The sequence below is a fragment of the Parasteatoda tepidariorum genome, chromosome 9 (genome assembly GCF_982258835.1).
Source record: "Parasteatoda tepidariorum strain Cologne lab strain chromosome 9, Ptep-v5.0, whole genome shotgun sequence".
NCBI classification, from domain to species: Eukaryota; Metazoa; Arthropoda; class Arachnida; order Araneae; family Theridiidae; genus Parasteatoda; species Parasteatoda tepidariorum.
In genome coordinates this window covers 93342009-93360283 of record NC_141763.1, presented here as the reverse complement: position 1 = coordinate 93360283, position 18275 = coordinate 93342009, and the positions used below count along the sequence as shown (strand labels likewise).

The following is an 18275-nucleotide window of genomic DNA, read 5'->3' as shown; positions in this document are numbered from 1 at the left end:
TGACTCTAAGGGCATAGGTCCCATGTTTGTAAAACCTTGATTGTCTTCTTGAGTTAAAAGTACCCAATCGAAATCTTTGTGAAATAATCTTTGTAAAAGAATATAGAACGTGTCACTAAAGAGAATTGATCTTGGCGGACTTAGCTTAATCAAAATAGAATGAAAGGGTCCTTCGAACAGATGCTAATGTAAGCAAATATCTCGTTTCAACCACCAATCAGGACCCACATTACATCTTTTGCGGGTATCCCATTGGTTTTCACAACATTTTATCAATGAAACTAATTTACCACCGTCAAAAATATCAACGAAACTTAAGACCTCTTTGCAAATTTATTTATAGTAATCTTTTTAAAATGATGAGATCATTTTTGCCATGGATATGAAATTCGTGATTTATAATGAAAGTGATTCTTTTAATTCATTACTTTATTTATTTATTTTATCGTAGCACAATATGTCTTTAAATAAGAATATAGAGTCACATCGATTCAATAATTTACCTTCTCCCACCAAAGTTAGAGTTAGGGATAAAAAAAAAAACAAGACGAGTGAGACGCATGGCAAGTTATGATTTTAGTACAGTCAGTTTGCAAAGAGGAATATTGAATTTAAATGGTATACGTATCATAACGCATTTTTTAAATTGTAAGGCTTAAACTGGTTTCAGTTTGTTTCCAAATATATATTATACAAATAATCATTGATGCCCATGACGACAGTAAGGAGCATCTATTAAATTACCATTTAAATCTTCGATGTCCGTTATAATCAATAATCGACTTAATTCAGACATAGCTGATGTGCCCAATTTTAGAGTGACTTACTACGATCTGCATCACTATTTGGTGTGAACTAAATATAAACAGCGCCTTAAAGTGAATGTAAAGTTATCAAAGGAAGCTTCGAGGTACGCAATCTATGAATTGAAATATGACTAAATCAGAAAGAATAGTTTTGAAAAACTGGAAAATGTTTTGAAATGATAAAGATCTCATTATTGGTGAAAGGTGGAATAGATTTAAAATAAAAGTTATTAATATGACTAAAGAGATTTTAGAGTATTCTGGCTCAGTAAAGCAAACTGATTGGCAAGGTCTGGACTGTAGGATCTGTGCACAGCGGAAAAATACAGCACGCGTTAAAATGCTAGCTCGGAGGATCACGCAAATGGAAAAATTTTTTATCCGAAAGCATAAATTAGAAAAGGAAATTTCTGTTCCAAAGATCTTTCCTTTCTATTTTAAGTAAGCAAAGCTGTCAACAATTTTCCTTAGTGGCACATACTATATTCTTTTGCAAGGATTCTGACCCAAAGATTTCAATTGGGTACTTGCACTTCAAGAAGAAGAAGATCACAGATATCCAAACATGTGACATATGACGTCAGCTCCAGCTTATCGCTTATAAGAAAAATGGCGTGTTCTTTCACAAGGATTTAAATTCTTTCGCTACATATTTCTGACTTAGCACAAAGACAGATGCGAAGGCATGTAGAACATAAACAAACTAATTATGCATCGAAGTTTCCAGGTACCCAAAACAGAAATATATCTCGGTTATAATAAAATAATAAATCTAAGTTAAGTAAAAGACGTTAGCGAGAAAGAATTACATTTTAACAAATTCTATATGCGATACGGCGTTGTAGTTATGAGATTCGAACTTATGTGCAGAAACGTATGTCGATTTTAACACGCCATCTTGTTATAAACAATCGGCCTTCAGCTGGCACTTAAGTCATACGTCACGCGTCTGTGTATCAGTAATCTTCTTCTGGAGTTGCGAGCACCTAATTTATTAACATGATAACCAGTGTATAATTTCTTTAATTTGATCGTAAATAAATTTGATCACAATATATATGACTAGGACCTTTGGCACATATTTAAAATTAGTGCTCAGATTAGCAACTTTTGAATTACCATCAAAGTCAGTAGTAGTATCAGGCAGATTTTCAGTAAAGTCTGTGCTGTGGGTTGTATCTTGCAAAGTTCCATATCTATATTTGAAACACATGCAGAAGTGTTAACATGTTTATAAACTTTTTAAATATTACAATAAAACTAATGATACGGAATCTATTTCATTTCTTATATCCATTTACCCGTTAGCAAGACTTGCACTCTATTACTGCTATAAAAATATATTTACGTTAAATGTTTGCGTTAACAATTCTCTTTTTTGCAGACATCAATTCAGGAGCTGACATTTCTTATGCTAAAAAAATGACACCCCCCCCCCCATTTTAAATTTAATTTTGTGCGTTGTTTTTATAACCATTTACTTAATATTCCAATTCTGTGCAACATCTCAAAAGCTTTTGTTAAATGAGCTAAATTCAAAAAGGCTAGAATAATCTGATCAAAGTGAACAGATCAAAGAACAGATCAAAGTGATCACTCACCCGTTCACTGACCGTTGCCAGTGATGCTTGACTTTAGTGATCTACTATTTTACGATCCGTGGAACCATCAAAATACGTGCTATTATTTTGAGACACTGCAGAGGAGATATCTGCCCCTATTTGGCTCTGATGACCTGCCGAGCACTTTATGGTAGACTGATCAAAGTAATCTTCCATCCCCTCCACTTTCTGAATACTGAAAAAAAAGGCTTAACTTCAGTGATCTAGGCGAACCGTGCTTTACGTTGCACTATGATCGCATAGTGTATATGTACTTTTAATGTGCGTTTTGTTTGTGTTCTCATGACGTGCACAAATGTATAGTATTCGATGATATTCATTGTCGTAATAGTAGCACTTAAAAAGATTAGCAATCGAGAGTGAGTACTGATTTACTCAACACTTAATAAACCAGTGAGTAATCCAGTACAACTTACAGAATATAAAATAATGCAGGTGTATAGTATTCTGATCTTCATAAACGTAATCACCGAAATAAGTTTAAAGGTTTTTTAGAGAGTCTTGAAAAGTTATTTTTCTTCTTCAGAAACATTAATACTATGTTGTTGATACGGCTGATTCAAGTTTTCGATTCTTGTGCGATTTTTGGGAAATTACCCGCTCCAGATCCCCTCTCTCTTCTTATGTTTTGAATCTCTCAGCATAATAGTCTTTCGTCTATTATTCATTCTTTGGAACACCATGAGTACGAGTGGCAATAAGCAATTTTGATGCGCATTTCGGAAAGCCATAATATATATATATATATATATATATATATATATATATATATATATATATATATATATATATATATATATATATATATATATATATATATATATATATATATATATATATATATATATATATAATGATTTATGTTTTTTTTTAACTACAGCATTAGATTGCAAGACATTGCTAACCTGTAATTGGAAATGATGCAGTAGATCTATTACATCCATATCCTTAGCTTTATTAGAATGTCTGAAATGTTTCTGAATAAAGTGATATTTTTCCATTTATTTTAAATGTAGGGACGAAACTCTGCCAGATGCAACACTCAGCACAGAATCCCCTGAAACTTTGCCAGATGAAACACTTAGCACAGACATTGGTGGCACTGATCCTGATTCGACTATCGTGATGGATTTGGATGGTAACTAATCAGTTGTCACTCTCGTCATTAATTCTGGGACAAAAGTTTTAAAATATTATAATTTTTTTTCCAAAAGTTTATCCTTTTTTTTAGCTAATTGACTTAAATCCTAACAGTTTTTGCGCACCGCTCTTCATTTTTTTGTTTAAAGCCAATTCTAAAGCAGCTGATGAGAAAATTGCATGATGATTTATGTCTATATCTGGAAGTATATTTTATAAGTATCTAGGGAGCTCTCCCCCTGTTACTAGGGAGCTCTCCTTAAAGTTCAATGTTTTCCACAAAAGAAAAACATTTTGTGTTCAAAACAAATAATTATTGTTGCCTGTAATGAAGGAATGTAAGAACATTTTGTCAATATGTAAATCGTAACCAAATAGTCGATTATCACAATTAGAAAAATAATCATTTGATCTAGAAAAAAATCTTTACCTATGGAATGCAGATTGTGTAACAAAATACGAAAAAATAAGCCAAAAGTAATTTTATTAGATGACGAAATTTTTAACGATTTAAATTGGGAACGGTTTATATCTTTCTTACGTTAAATTTCTTTATAGTTAAAAATGTCAATATGAATGTTCAGACTTACGTGCGGCAACTCTTTTTTTCGGCATTTAATTGACAATCAACTCGAACCCTAGCTTATAAAATAAATATCTCGAGAAGAAAAAATAAATTTTTCTACAACAAAAAATAAATAGTCGATATCTAAATCTAAAAATCACAAAAAACATTTAAATTTTTATTTTGATCAAATAGGAATTTCGTAAAAAAACTCACGTTAAGCTCACAAATTAAAAAACAATCTCAACTCCTCTGAGTGGTATACAGGTTGGTTATATATAAATGTTTTTTTATATAAATATCATAAAAGATTATATATATATATATATATATATATATATATATATATATATATATATATATATATATATATATATATATATATATATATATATATATATATATATATATATATATATATATATATATGCCGTCGTAATGCCTGTACATTTTTGTACAACCCACCATCCTGTTCTCAAATTTTTGAATTTTATAGTTTTTGTACAGCAAGACAAATAGAATTGAACTTTTAACATAATATATATATTTAAATGTGAAAACAATCGTAAATTGTATAGCATGAATAGGATATAACTTTTCCAACCTTCTTTAACCCTTACTTTGTCCCTCTAGAGAGCTTACCGTTTCGATAAATGGAATAAAAAAATTGCCATAGATATTATGATCTATGACCCCAAAAATGATGCTAAAACGATTTAGTATCTTTACGGGTACGAAATTTCGAAATTTTCAGACAAAAAAAAACTCATTTTTTTGGCTCGGAACTTAATTCTTATTGGTTGAAAACCTAAAATAGACTCGGAATGGTATTTTTTACCCAAACTTCGCCATTTTTCGTGACTATTATTGAAAAGAAATTGTGATAAAAAAAACCTTTAACTCTTACCCCTAGTATGGCGCAGGTTCTACTCCTAATGAAAACTGTTTTTTTTTTTTTTAATTTTTTGTTTATAATAAAATAACAATTTTATTTAAAGTATGCGTATTAAAACTATTATTTTAAATTTAAAATAGAATCTTCCAATTTCAAAACTGAAAAAAATATTTTTTTAAATGAAAGTAGTACTTACATTAAAATTTATGAACTGAGCCTAGCGTTTATTTCCCACCATTTTCTCAAAAAAATCCGTTTTATATTATTATGCATTAAGTGTTGAGCAAAACAAAATGTCAGAAAAAAAATGAGTTAATTAAATAATTTTGTTCACAGTTTTAGAGATAATTGTGAGATAGTTTTGATAGAGATAATTTAGAGATTATTCTCAAAAATATCCTTTTTATATGGTTGTACAAAAACAATGTCAGTAAAAATGAGTTAATTAAATAATTTTGTTCACAATTTTAGAGATACTCTCTAACTGCGTCTTCAGAAAAGACTGGTTTCCTCCTGATCCAAAGACGAAGCAACTCTTGAAAGATGAAAGAAAGGCTGAACCGTTTTGTCAAACTGATAATAATATGTATTTGTACGGCACAAAATCTTTTAAAGATCTTAAGGAAGATTTGCAAGCTCTTAAAACATGCACACATTCCGAAAGTAAGCAACATATTTTTTTTTATACTTTAATTGCTATAAATGGCAAGTTTCAACTAATTTGATCTTTGTTTTAGTTATGAATAATTTTTTAAGGGCTGATGTTGTTGTTGTTATTGTCGTACGGCATTAAGGATCGTCGTGCGATTGATCTTCCTTTACAGTGGCACCATCTATTGCCAAGAATTCGACTTTTATCACCCTCATACTTGTTCATAGAGAGGACGCATTCATGAATCCATACATTCATCCACAGATGGTAATTTTGAACTGAACCAGAGCACCAACAATCTCCAATTCAGTACCCCCAGAGGTACTGATTTGTTATGGGAACATGGAGGATTTTGTGACCCGACAGACTTTAACGTGCACCAATCACCGTTTTTTCGATCCTGTGTGTCCTTACATTTGATGAAGTTGAGTTGAGCCATGAAACTACAACCACGCTTGTGCTTATATAGCTGTTAAAGAAATCAGGAAAAAATAATAATAAACTTTTTACACTGGCAAGACAATTACTACGAAAAAGAAAACATTTTACAAAATACTTTTGAGCTCGCAGTATACGACTACGACACTTAACTTTTTAACTTTAACTTTAACTTTTTCATTTTAAGACACTTGTTAAAATAAAACTAAAAGTATAATTATATGCATATTAATTTAATTATATATTTATTAAAATAATAATTTATTCTTACAGCAATTTATGACTTTTTTGTAAGGATTAGTGCTATTTTTTAGAATCAATTAATATTGCGCGAATTTTATAAAGAAAATCACTTTTTCTGTAAAATATTTGCATTATATTACATTGATGTTTTCATTTTTATGGTAAAAATTCAGTTCCATTTTTAATAAAATGTAAATAGTAACATAAAAGTTTTAATAATATAGACAAATATAGCATATTATAACTCTACTACTTGTAGTAACTCAGTCGAACATCTATTCTAAGAACCTTTTTAATTCATAAATATTTCGCTATTTCTATGCATATAATTGAAAATAACATTAGAACGATATTTTATTATTCTCCCAAGTAATTGAACGAACTTGATCTTAGGGGGAACATTAAACAAATCGTTCAGCATTTGGAAAAATTATATATTTATTAAAATAATAATTTATTCTTACAATAATTTATGACTTTTTTGTAACGATTAGTGCTATTTTTTAGAATCAATTAATATTGCTCGAATTTTATAAAATCAATTTGTTAGCTCAATTCATTTGCATTTTTAACTTGCGGGTTTTTTGCAAAACCCCTTATATTTGTTCAAGTGGGTTTGCACAAGGACATACGCCATTTTCTGAAACACTTCTTGTGCGCATGCGTCACTTCGAATTGCACATGCGTCCATGAAAAAATATCAAACCTTCTTAAGTGAAAATGAGAGATTTTGCAAACATCGGGAAGTTTAAAACGCTAACGTAGTGGAAAATCCTTCTAACTTAGACCGCAAAATCAAAACAAATGAACGTAATGAATATGAACGTAGATGAGTATGAGCGTAGACTATCTCTTTAAAGCTATGCATACGATTCAAGATACTTTGCTCTACGTAAAACTGCAGTTCTGTAAGCAAAGAAATTTGGTAGATTATAGTTTTTGATGAGCCGACCTGGTGGCCTAGCGTTTAGCGTGCATGACTGCGGAGCCGCTGGTCGCGGGTTCGAATCCTGCTCAGGGCATGGGTGTTTCGTTCTCTCTGTGTTCTATGTCCTTTTTCCTTTGTGTGTGAATGTGACCCGCCCTATAAACGGGTTTGTGGTTGTGTGACGTGGGTGACGCTGCTCCACAGTCGTGACTTCGACGAAGGTGCCCTAGGGTAACGAGAAGAGAGTAGCAGTTCTGGCATTTCTGTAGCCAATGGGACAACCCCCAAGTGCCCACCATTAAAAAAAATTAAAAAAACTTTAACGAGTGTAAAATCCTTATCAAAATAATGATCAGGACCCAAATGTAAAACAGTATAATTGAAGATGAAAACTCAACTGGCTTCAAAAAATATGAAGAGGGAAGTAAAAGTCGAAATGTTTCGAGCGTTCAAACATAGTCGCCCATTCTCAAGACTTGTCAGGCTTGAATAACTAGTGACTTTAATTATTGGACGCTCAAAACATGTCTATTTTTATTATCATCTATTATTTTTTAAATCAATGAAGTTTTTAAAATTTCGATTCAGTTTCTTGGGATTATCCATGCAATAACACAACATATTAAATTATTTCACTCGATATTAAAATAAGTTTTACATAAATTGTAGGCACAGGTTCTTAGATTGAAAAAAATAATAATTCACTACGTTATAAAAAATCAATGCAGTAAAAAAAAATTTTTCTTTTTCTGCTGCAGCCTTAAAGACATTTTTAAAGTCATAAAAAAGACCGTTTACAATTGAAATTTCAAAAGTCGAATGTGAAAATGGAATGTCCCTTAGCACCAGGAATCAAAATTAAATAGCTACAAGGACAGCTATTTCAAACAAGTTAGCGTTTCCGTGCCTCTCGAAGTTGTTTGAAAAAGTATTTTTTATATATCGATTCCAAAGTTTATTCTACATATATTTTAGGGTTTACTTTCGAAGTATTTCGATCGAGTTTACTTTAAAATCCTTATTTTCTTAAAATTATTAAATAATTGGCTTAAAATAAGTTATTCAAGCTACATGATTTAATGCATTTATAGTATAATTGTAAACGGGGCTTCCATCGCATATCCTTAACCTTGATACCGCTATCATTAAATAAATCTAATAAGCTTAGATAAATAATAGAAGTTAATTTTTTCTCGTTTTTATTTTAAAGGAATAATATGTTTCGATCAAATAGATTTCATTCTGGAAATAAAGAAATTATTGAGAAGGTTCCTTGGGGCAATATCATTCTTATCTTCTTTTGACGAAATATAGGAGAAATTGGTTTTCACAGTTTCTGAAAAAAGTATGTTAGCCTTCTTGGCGCTTTTTTTTTTTCTTTATCAAAATAAGTTTGGAAATTGAGTATTTTTTATTTCATTTTTTTTAAATCAGATGATTCTAAAATTGGCACGGCTTCGGAATCTTCTTACGAATTTCAATTTTTAGTATTTCCTGCTTAAGAAAATAAGGCATTTTCCTGATAACAAATTATACTACAATAATATCTTGGGAATCGAGCTAAAGCCAAAAATCAGGCAAAATAGTTTATCATATTATCCGGAGAAAAATCTACCTGGTATCATAAAGAAAGAGTAAAAGATATAATGAAATAATTAGTTGGATAGTTCTGTGAATCACACGTGGTCAGATAACTAAAAATTTAATTTCGCAACTAAGATGTTAGGACGACATTTATGATACTGAAATATTTTAAGAAGCTAAAAAATTTTGGCTACATATTCGACAGCTTTTTATGTTCGGTATCTTCATACTCTTTGTAGTGACTTATAAAACATCAACACTATTTTAGATAATCAATGTTAAAGTCCCAAGAAACGAAAAAAAACAACGAAAAAAACAATCAATATTCCTTTTTCGAAAAACATAGTATGTTTAGTAAATAATTAGCCGATTTGCATCAAATAATTTTAAACAGCAGAATATTTTTAATTTCTTAACAAGTTTTATTCTTAGCTAGCAGACAATGATTCTTTTTAAAAAAAGCTTGACAATAATTTTAAAAGGAACTTTACTTTAAAGAAAACCTAAATTAAAGTACTAAAAAATTGATTAGTATATTAATGAAGAAATAATATACGTAGTAGGGTAAAGAATAAAATTTTTAAAAATGTTAAAATTTAATCAAATTGTTGGTAAAATAGTTCTGCGAAACACACCTGGACACTTGATTCAAAAATGTCTTTTAAGATCAAGACGATATATAAGAGGTTGAGAAATTTGCGATGATGTGAAAGATGCTTAAAAATGTTGACTACATTTGATTATTAATATTTATAAAATATATATTCAAGAAATTGATAAATATATTATTCCAAATCTATGGCATAGGTATATATATTATTGAAATTGTATCAGTTATTGAGAAAAAAAACTAAAAAATAAAAAATAATCACATTAAATAAGCAAAATCTGGTCTATAATCATATTCTATTACAAACATGCTTTTAAAAAACTCGACATTGGTTGAATAAAATTTTTTCATGTAGATTTTTATTCAAAATGTTTAATTCAAATTTCTTGATTCAAATTTCTTCTAACTTTAATTCAAATGTTTAATTCAAATTGCAAATAAATTATTACACGACTAAAAAAAAAGAAGTATTTTATAGTTTAAAAGAAATAAAAATAAAAAGATTAGCAATCGTTCATTAGCGAAAAGAAAATATGAGTGAAATTCTACGCTGTGCGCGCGAAGTCAAGTTTCTCGTAAGTTTATCACATTTTAATATTAATCGCCAATTTAATTATTTCTTCATTTTCGCCAAATTATTTTTTTTTAAATAATTAATTTAATTTTTCTCAGTTTCTATTAAATAAAAACAGTTGAAACTTTAGATTTTTCAATTGAAAAATACGTAGATTAATGTGGTATAAAAAAATTCATACCTTATAATTCAACATTTTTTCATCCTTAATTTAATTTAAAAAAATTTTGTCATAAAATTATCTTTGGGTAAATGAGTTTTATGAGTGGGTGTAATTTTTTTTAAGTGCTTAATTAGTTTTTAAAATATGACTAAAAACGCAAAAAGTGAAATTAACATTAAGGAGTCCAAACTTTGAATCGCTCTCCTGACCAAACCATGGGGACCACAATTCCCAGATTGTGGCTACCCCAAATATGTAAAAAAATATATATGTTTATTCAGAGAAAGTCATTTTTGTGTCCGATTTTGTAAATTAATTAATAGTTAGCACTAAACATATAGCATATTTGAGGTCACCCCCAGAAACCATTAAGATTGGCACTTAGTACATGAAAATCCGATCATTAGAACAAAAGTTATTCAGGGTAATATCTTTTTTTTTTCATTTTTTTTAGGACTGTTCATATACCTTTTTTATATAAATTTCTTGAATGAAAGAAATCAGCCCTTTTATGACGTTTTCTTGAAAATAATAAGATCGTTAATTGTTCGGATTAGTTCGTGCGAAATGGCGCTGTTGTCAAACGTCGGCTGAATAGCGGTGGAGGTATTTTACCGAAAATCAGTGCAATAGATTTTTATAATAAAACTTGAACGGTTATCATAATTTTCAATAAACATAAACTGATTGGAAAGTATGCTTTTCTAGTAATCTTTTTTTCCAAAAATGAAGAGAAAAAAAAGACATTTGTGTACACTCTAGCCTAGCCCATGGGTCGCCAAACTTTTTTGATCGTCGACCCCTATATAATTTTTCGAAATCTGCATCGACCCCCATAAAAGTAATTTTCTGTTAATTAATATTAAACTCTATTAGATACTCTGTTCGGACATTTATTTTATGATTTTAAACATTTATTAAAGTAATAGTACATTGTGTAACAATAGTTTCATGAAAAATATATTAATGTTGAAATTTAAATGCCTTAATATTTATTAAATAATAAGTAATTATAAATAAGTAGAAATAGTAAGTAAAGTAACTACAGATTTATAGCTTCTTAATCAATGAGATGGGTGTATACCTAGTGTTTTTATGCAAGGTTCGCTACATTGGGTTCAAAATTGAAAATTTTTTATCTTAAATCCCCTCGAAACTCCACATTTAATTCATTTCTGTACTTAGTTAAGATTGAATTTACGTGACTGAACCCGGCTTCAACCATATAGGAATTTGGAAATGCCAGCATAAATAGTTGAGCTATTTCGTAAAGTTTTACATATTTTTGCATTATATTTATATTCGCCCAAAATTTGCTTATTGTTAAATTTTGAAAAAGCGTCTTTGCTTCAAGATGCGATAATAATTCAGCAAGCTCATCTTGCAGGTTGATGTCCACGTTTTCGATTTGAGCAGAAAATGGCACAATAATCCAATCAGGGATGTCAATGTTTTCCAAATCAACAAAGAGCAGTTTAAAATCGTCGCTCAATTTTTGAAATGGTGTGAAAACTGCTGTTAAAAATGGTTTATAAGGGAAAAATATTTCTTTATTAAAGAATTATTATATTTTGATTTGAAATGTGCAATGGGAAATATTAATGTAGTATTTTATTAATACTTGCCTTTTGCATAATTTGTTTATTATATTGCTATTAGAAATACATTTTTTTTTAAAAAAATACCAGTTCGATTTCATTTAAAATTTACTTCAAATAATTTCATAAAGGAGACAAAGAGATTATATAAATTATGAATTATCGATTACATCTAAATATAATCGGAGGTTTCAAAACTTATCATTGGTTATTAATTCCAAACTCGACGAACCCTTTTCACACTTCCGTGGAACCCTATGGTTCCAAGAAATATCATTTTGGAACCGCTGGAATGACATAGCTGCCAATTTTACAATTTTTGCTTGAGACTTTTCATACTGATAGTTGAAAAACGGAGTTGCTGTTGTCGTCAAACATTGAGGCAAAGGGGGTGCGATTGTTCTTGCTTTCCAGTGTCGCCATCTCTGACCAAGAATTCATCATTAATCGACTTCAAGAATGCATTAATTCATTCATCCACAGATCATAATTTTGTCCTGAACCAGACAACGATCAATCTTCAATTCAATACCCCCAGAGGTATTGATTTGTTATGGGAATATGGAGAACTTTGTGGCCCGACAGATTTAACGTTCTCCAGTCACCATTTACAACACGGGCAGTCTTCGTCTGACTGGATGCGTACTCTCGTTATCACAAACGTGAGTCCAGCACCCTGCCAACAAGTCCATCCTGGTCGTGAAAAACGGAGTACATGTATTAAAGTTATTAGGAATTTTTAAAAATTTGTCAGGCTTTTAGATGAGACATAAAGTTCAGGGTTCTGACTGAGTTTTTAAAAATTCCTTAAAGAACCAATTTTTGAATTGGTTCTTTTAAAACCCATTAAGAAGTCGGTTACCTCCTGAAAATATTCCTCGTAAAAATCGTAAGAGTTGGCAGATATGGAGTGAAATCAATACTTTACCCAGATTCAAAATCTTGCATTTCACTTCAACTAAATATTTTTTTTCTTCAATGCACAGGCAAAACAACGAAAGCAAGTACATACATGTTCCGGAGAACAGTTGAAGAATCGCCGTATTATATGCTCGCTACTGGCTATCCTGTTGAAGTATACGAAGGGACTATTGCAGACCTAGAAGAGAACGATTTGAGGAAATACAGTTTAGACTCAGATTGGTTGAGCTACATCATAATCTTGTTCGTGAAAAATGAATCCTTGTTTCTAGCTAAGAATACATTCGAGAGAATTCCCTACTTTTGCGTGAAAGATTCAAGACCTACCTCGACACCAGATTGGGTGTTTCTTTCTACGCCAAGGTGAGTGACAAAAATTTGAAGGTAAATCAAATATGATCTAGACATTTTATTTATTCATTTTCTATTTTATAACCGTTGTTGAACAGCCGACTTAATTTTTTGGGAGTTTACGACTACTAATGTTCAGCTCCGTAGCCTTGTAATTTTGAACCCAATCTAGAAAACAATGGAACTCCTAGATCAAGATGTTAAATCCAATCATGGTAAGTGACGCCAGAGGGGGTATGTGCATTTGTAGATTTAGTAGTTGTATGTAACTGCAGCGTGATGAACCAATCATCGCCACATTCTTTAATAAAATTTTTTGTTTTTAAATTAAGTCACATAGCATTACTTATAATCCTTTTATACAGTCCAAAGCTATCGACGACCTTACAGTAGAAATTCGTTTTCGTGTGGGACTTCTTGTTGGAACTAACCCGAATTTGTGTTACAGGCAGAGGAAAACACACTAAAACCTCCCACAGATTGCCTGACGTAAATGGGACTCTAACCCATGATCCGTCTACCAGTCAGGATATTGTACGTCAGCACTAAGGTCGGTGCAAGCCATATCGATCAGCCATCGCCGAGATTCAAACCCGGTTCACCTCATTCGAAGGCGAACGCTCTATTCCCTGAGCGATCACGGCTCGGTTTAGACATTTAAAAAAATGCAGCAGGAAGAATAAAGGGAAGAAGAGTTAATTTTAAAACGAATTTTTGCACCTCCGGTCTGTTTTGTACCACCCAAATTACGATCTGTGATAGATGGATGATATATGAATGTGTCCTCCCTGTGAAACGGGATGTGACGTACGTATGTTGTCACCGGGTCATCCTCAGGGATGTTTCCCAGACTGTCGCCAATAGCCCTATTGTGCAACTCCAGTGCGACTTAAATTAAAGTACCTACTTACCTCACTTTCTTCAAAATTTTTAATATTACCGTAAACCGGGGCGAGTCTACCCATCCAGGGGCGAGTCTACCCATTTTAGTTTTATTTAATTTTCACTACTTTAAATTGCAAATAAAAAAATTTTTACCGACTGAGGACTTAGTTCAGACTCTAAGGAAGATGGCGCTGTAGTAGTTTGATCCGTTTTTATTTATTTGGTGTCTTTTTAACCGACCTGTTCAAACGTCTTTTGAGAGATTCGTATTGAAAATCAGCAAACTTTTAGCTGGTGCTCCGTAAATATATTATTATTATTACTATTTTCACTTTGGTTAAGTGATAAACTTATCTAAGACTGAGATTACATTAATTTTATATGAAAAAAAAACAAAAAGAATCTAAGTTTTGCTGTTGTAAACAAAAAGCCAGAATTTGCGGGGCGAGTCTACCCATTCGTATTTAGCTTTAATAAAGCATAATATTATAATTTAGAACTTTGTTTATATTAAAATTAAGTCATTTTAAATGAATTTGAGTATATTATTTTAATTCTACATTGATAAATTTATCATTAATAAGAAAATTTATAGGTTAAATATAAATGTAAATATAAATTCATTTTACCTAATTTTTCAATTTTTATATTACAAAATTAACTTTTTTTATTTAATGCAAGTTAAATAAATTATTATTTATAAATTATTATTACCTCCCAAAAGAATGGGAAAAGGATTTTTCATGATTCCCAATGTTTGAATTTCGATTTTGTTAATAATCCTCAATTATTATTATTTATTAATTATTTAATTGTAAATTTATATTAATTTAAATTTATTTTTATCAACAATAATCAGAAAAAATTTTATTTTATAATGTTAATGATTATAAAAACAAAACTTTGATCAAAATGTGATAATCGATCAAACCCTTAGGAAAATTTGCCATAGGTTTGCCATAAAAAAATGCCATAGGATATTCCTATGGGGTTTTGCCTATGGCAAAAGTTTTGCCATACACTTTTGCCATATACGAATGGCAAAATTTTGCCATACATGTATGGCAAAAGTGTATGGCAAATTTTTGCCATAGGCAAAACCCCATAGGAATATCCTATGGCATTTTTTTGTATGGCAAAATTTTGCCATAGGCAAAACCCCATAAGAATATTCTATGGCATTTATTTGTATGGCAAAATTTTGCCATAAGCAAAACCCCATAGGAATATCCTATGGCATATTTTTGTATGGCAAAATTTTGCCATAGGCAAAACCCCATAGGGATATCCTATGGCATTTTTTTATATGGCAAATTTTTGCCATAAACGAAGATGTGCTACAGTTTATGAAGAAATATTTTTCCATAGGTTAAGGTACACCTTTGCCATACAGCTATGGCAACATTTCTCGTTGATATTTTACCATACGTCAAAAAATAATTACTTACAAGAATCTTTCGCAATGGATATTAAAAATGCAAAACTTAATAATTGTAGTATAAATAAATATCCAGGTTCTTATTCAAATAAATTTCAAACGGTTAGTACTAACCGTTAGAAAATGGGTCCGGTGGTCGGAGCGAGTGGGGAAAATATTGGTTATGTTGATTAGGAACAAAATATATTGAGTACAGACAACCAATATTTGTTAAAGCTGTAAAAAACAAGAAAGTAGAACGTGGGTCCGGAGGTCGGAGCGAATATAAAAAACGCTAATTTGATTGATTGGTATCATAATTAGTTAGATAAGCGTCAGATATTAGAGGAACCTAAGAGAAAGCGAAGTAAAATAATGGTCCGATGGTCGGAGCGAGTATGAAAATTTTTTAAATTTTGATATGTGATACTAAGCTAAAAATTAAACAGACTACTTAAACAATAAAATACTATGAAAACTCAAAAGATAAAGAGTGGGGCCGGTAGTCGAAGTGAAATTAGTTTAAAATAGATCAAACGTAACATGTAACTGTGCAACCAGTGGTGGCAAGTGAACAAAATTTTATCTATAAAAAAGATGGTATTAGGCTATGAAAAGCTAAGAATAGAAAACAGGTTAAATTAGTTTATCCCCTATTAGAGAGGGGCATAAAACTCAAAAAATTTATGTTGAGTTGCGTTAAGCACAGTTAGAAAAGAGAACGCAATATAGAAACATTGGTAAATACAAAACTTGTTTAAGACATGATTAAAATAGGTAAAATTAGTAATTGCTATTGACAAATTGACACTTGGTCGGGATAGTAAATAAAAATTAATTAGGTATAGGGAATCGCTATGACGAAAAAGTTGTAAGCTTAAGGAAAGATTAAATTGTTAAAAAGCATTTTTAGTAACAGCAACAAATGATATGGCCAGGGACTGTCCCGTTGGCGTATTGACAAAACATACCGTAGATTGTAAAGGGGTTGGCGAAAATATCTATCGGCGTTGAAGGAGCGTCTCGCAAATCGCCAAACAGCTGTGTGCTTATGTTTTTGTTTTATTTTCGGTATCACGTATCTATCATTCACCAAGTTATATATGGGTGTCACATTTCAGAGTTTCAAATAAGCTGATCTTCATTAGATTCTTCTGCATTAAATGAAATATAAAGCGTATTTTTTTGTTATAGCTCCGACATAATCGTTTGTATTTGTTAACATAATTGTGTTTATTAGCGTTTTTTAGAAGATCGTAATAAAACTAAGATAAAAAAAATTATATATTATTACCTCCATAGCCCCCTTCTGTATTTTCATAACCTTCATTAAATGTATACGCGTATTTCGAGTAGTGAACTTCTTTACCTACTCATCCACTTATTAAAATTAATAATTTCACAATAACATCTAATCCTTAATAATGAAATGATTATTACAATAAAGTTTGTTTACTTAAAAGATTAAAAAAAAATTATTGTTCAGCAGTGACTTTGCTACTAATTCTATATTCATTAATTAAACTTAATGGTTCTGCTCGATAACCATTTACAATTTTTTTTAAATTTTATTTAATTTTCAGTTATTATGGAATTCCTTAAATATTTTTCGACGTAGAGGTTATTTAGCAATAATGCGAAAAGCTGAAATTTATAAATGTATAATATTTATAAATGTTTAAGAGAATTATTAGCAGCTATTTTGTACTAATTTTTTTAGTTGAAATGTTCATTATACACAGTTTTATAAAAATAATCGTAAAATTCATTGAACGATGGATACATTGACATTTTAAAATGCAAGTAGAATTCAATAATCATTTCATTTTATAACTGTAAAACGGTAGATAAGTAACTTCGTTATCAAGTTTTACATGATACAAGAATATTATGATATTGCTTTATAATGAAAGAACAACATTTTAAGTTCTAAACTTTTTGTGGAAAAGAAGAAAAAAAACGAAATTTTTTTTCCTGTCATCGGTGTTAGCGATTAGAGAGTGTTTTATCGTATAAATGTTAAGTCAGTACTGTTCCATTTTAAATAAAAATGCATTTTGTTCCGGAAAAAAAATTACTTGAATTTGTCAATAGAAATTCCCTAATTATTTTAGCAAGAACTTTTAAATTTCTAATCAAACTTTCCTCTATTATAATTTTGTGCAAATAATTATTATTAATAATATAAATGACTATTAAAAGGAATTAATTGAGAATGTTCAATTTTAATAAATTAACTGTTTACGCAATCAGATTAATAACTTTTTTCATAATTTACAAATGGAGAAAAAGTCTTTTACAGTTTAAAAGTGAAAAGAAAAATAAAGTTGAGATTAAATTTATAAAGTAAGCATAACTCGAAGGAGGTTGAAGTAAAGGCATTAAAATCAAAATTTCAAAAGAAAAAAATTCACCTTTTAGTGTACAGTGAGCAATAAACGAAAAATCTAAAACTAACTTTTGATCTAATGATCAGATGTTTACATTCTAGGACTCAAACTTTAGATTTAGAATTTCCTTAATTCCCTACCACTATTGTAGATATTTACTTTTCACCTAACTTGTAAAATTGTAAAGTTTAGAATTTCTTACAGAATCACTCACACGAAGTGATTGTGTTTTTTTTAAATATTATTTAGAAAGAATTTTTCTAAAAGTATTTCTTTTAAAGTTTTTATCAAACTTTTGTTTTTTATTTATCTATAGTTATTGAAAGTTAAGTTGATGATTTTTAAGTTGAAATGAATGCCGCCCTGCTTTGCATATTTCAAATATTATTTCTAAAGAAATGTATAACTTAACATTAAACACCCAGGGCCTTACAATTGTAAATCAAACAATCACTACATTTATTTATTAAAAAACACTCTTATGACCTGATAA

At 30.1% G+C, this 18275-nt stretch overlaps 1 protein-coding gene across 1 annotated transcript in view; it reads left to right on the top strand.

Moving 5' to 3' along the window:
• LOC147804340 (uncharacterized) overlaps positions 1-18275 on the top strand; it is an 80832-nt gene that overhangs the window by 13894 nt on the left and 48663 nt on the right. Inside the window, exons 5-7 of the mRNA XM_087151535.1 lie at positions 3445-3566; positions 5500-5691; positions 12805-13102. Coding sequence (XP_087007661.1) covers positions 3445-3566; positions 5500-5691; positions 12805-13102 — 612 coding nt within the window. The remainder of the gene's footprint in view (positions 1-3444; positions 3567-5499; positions 5692-12804; positions 13103-18275) is intronic.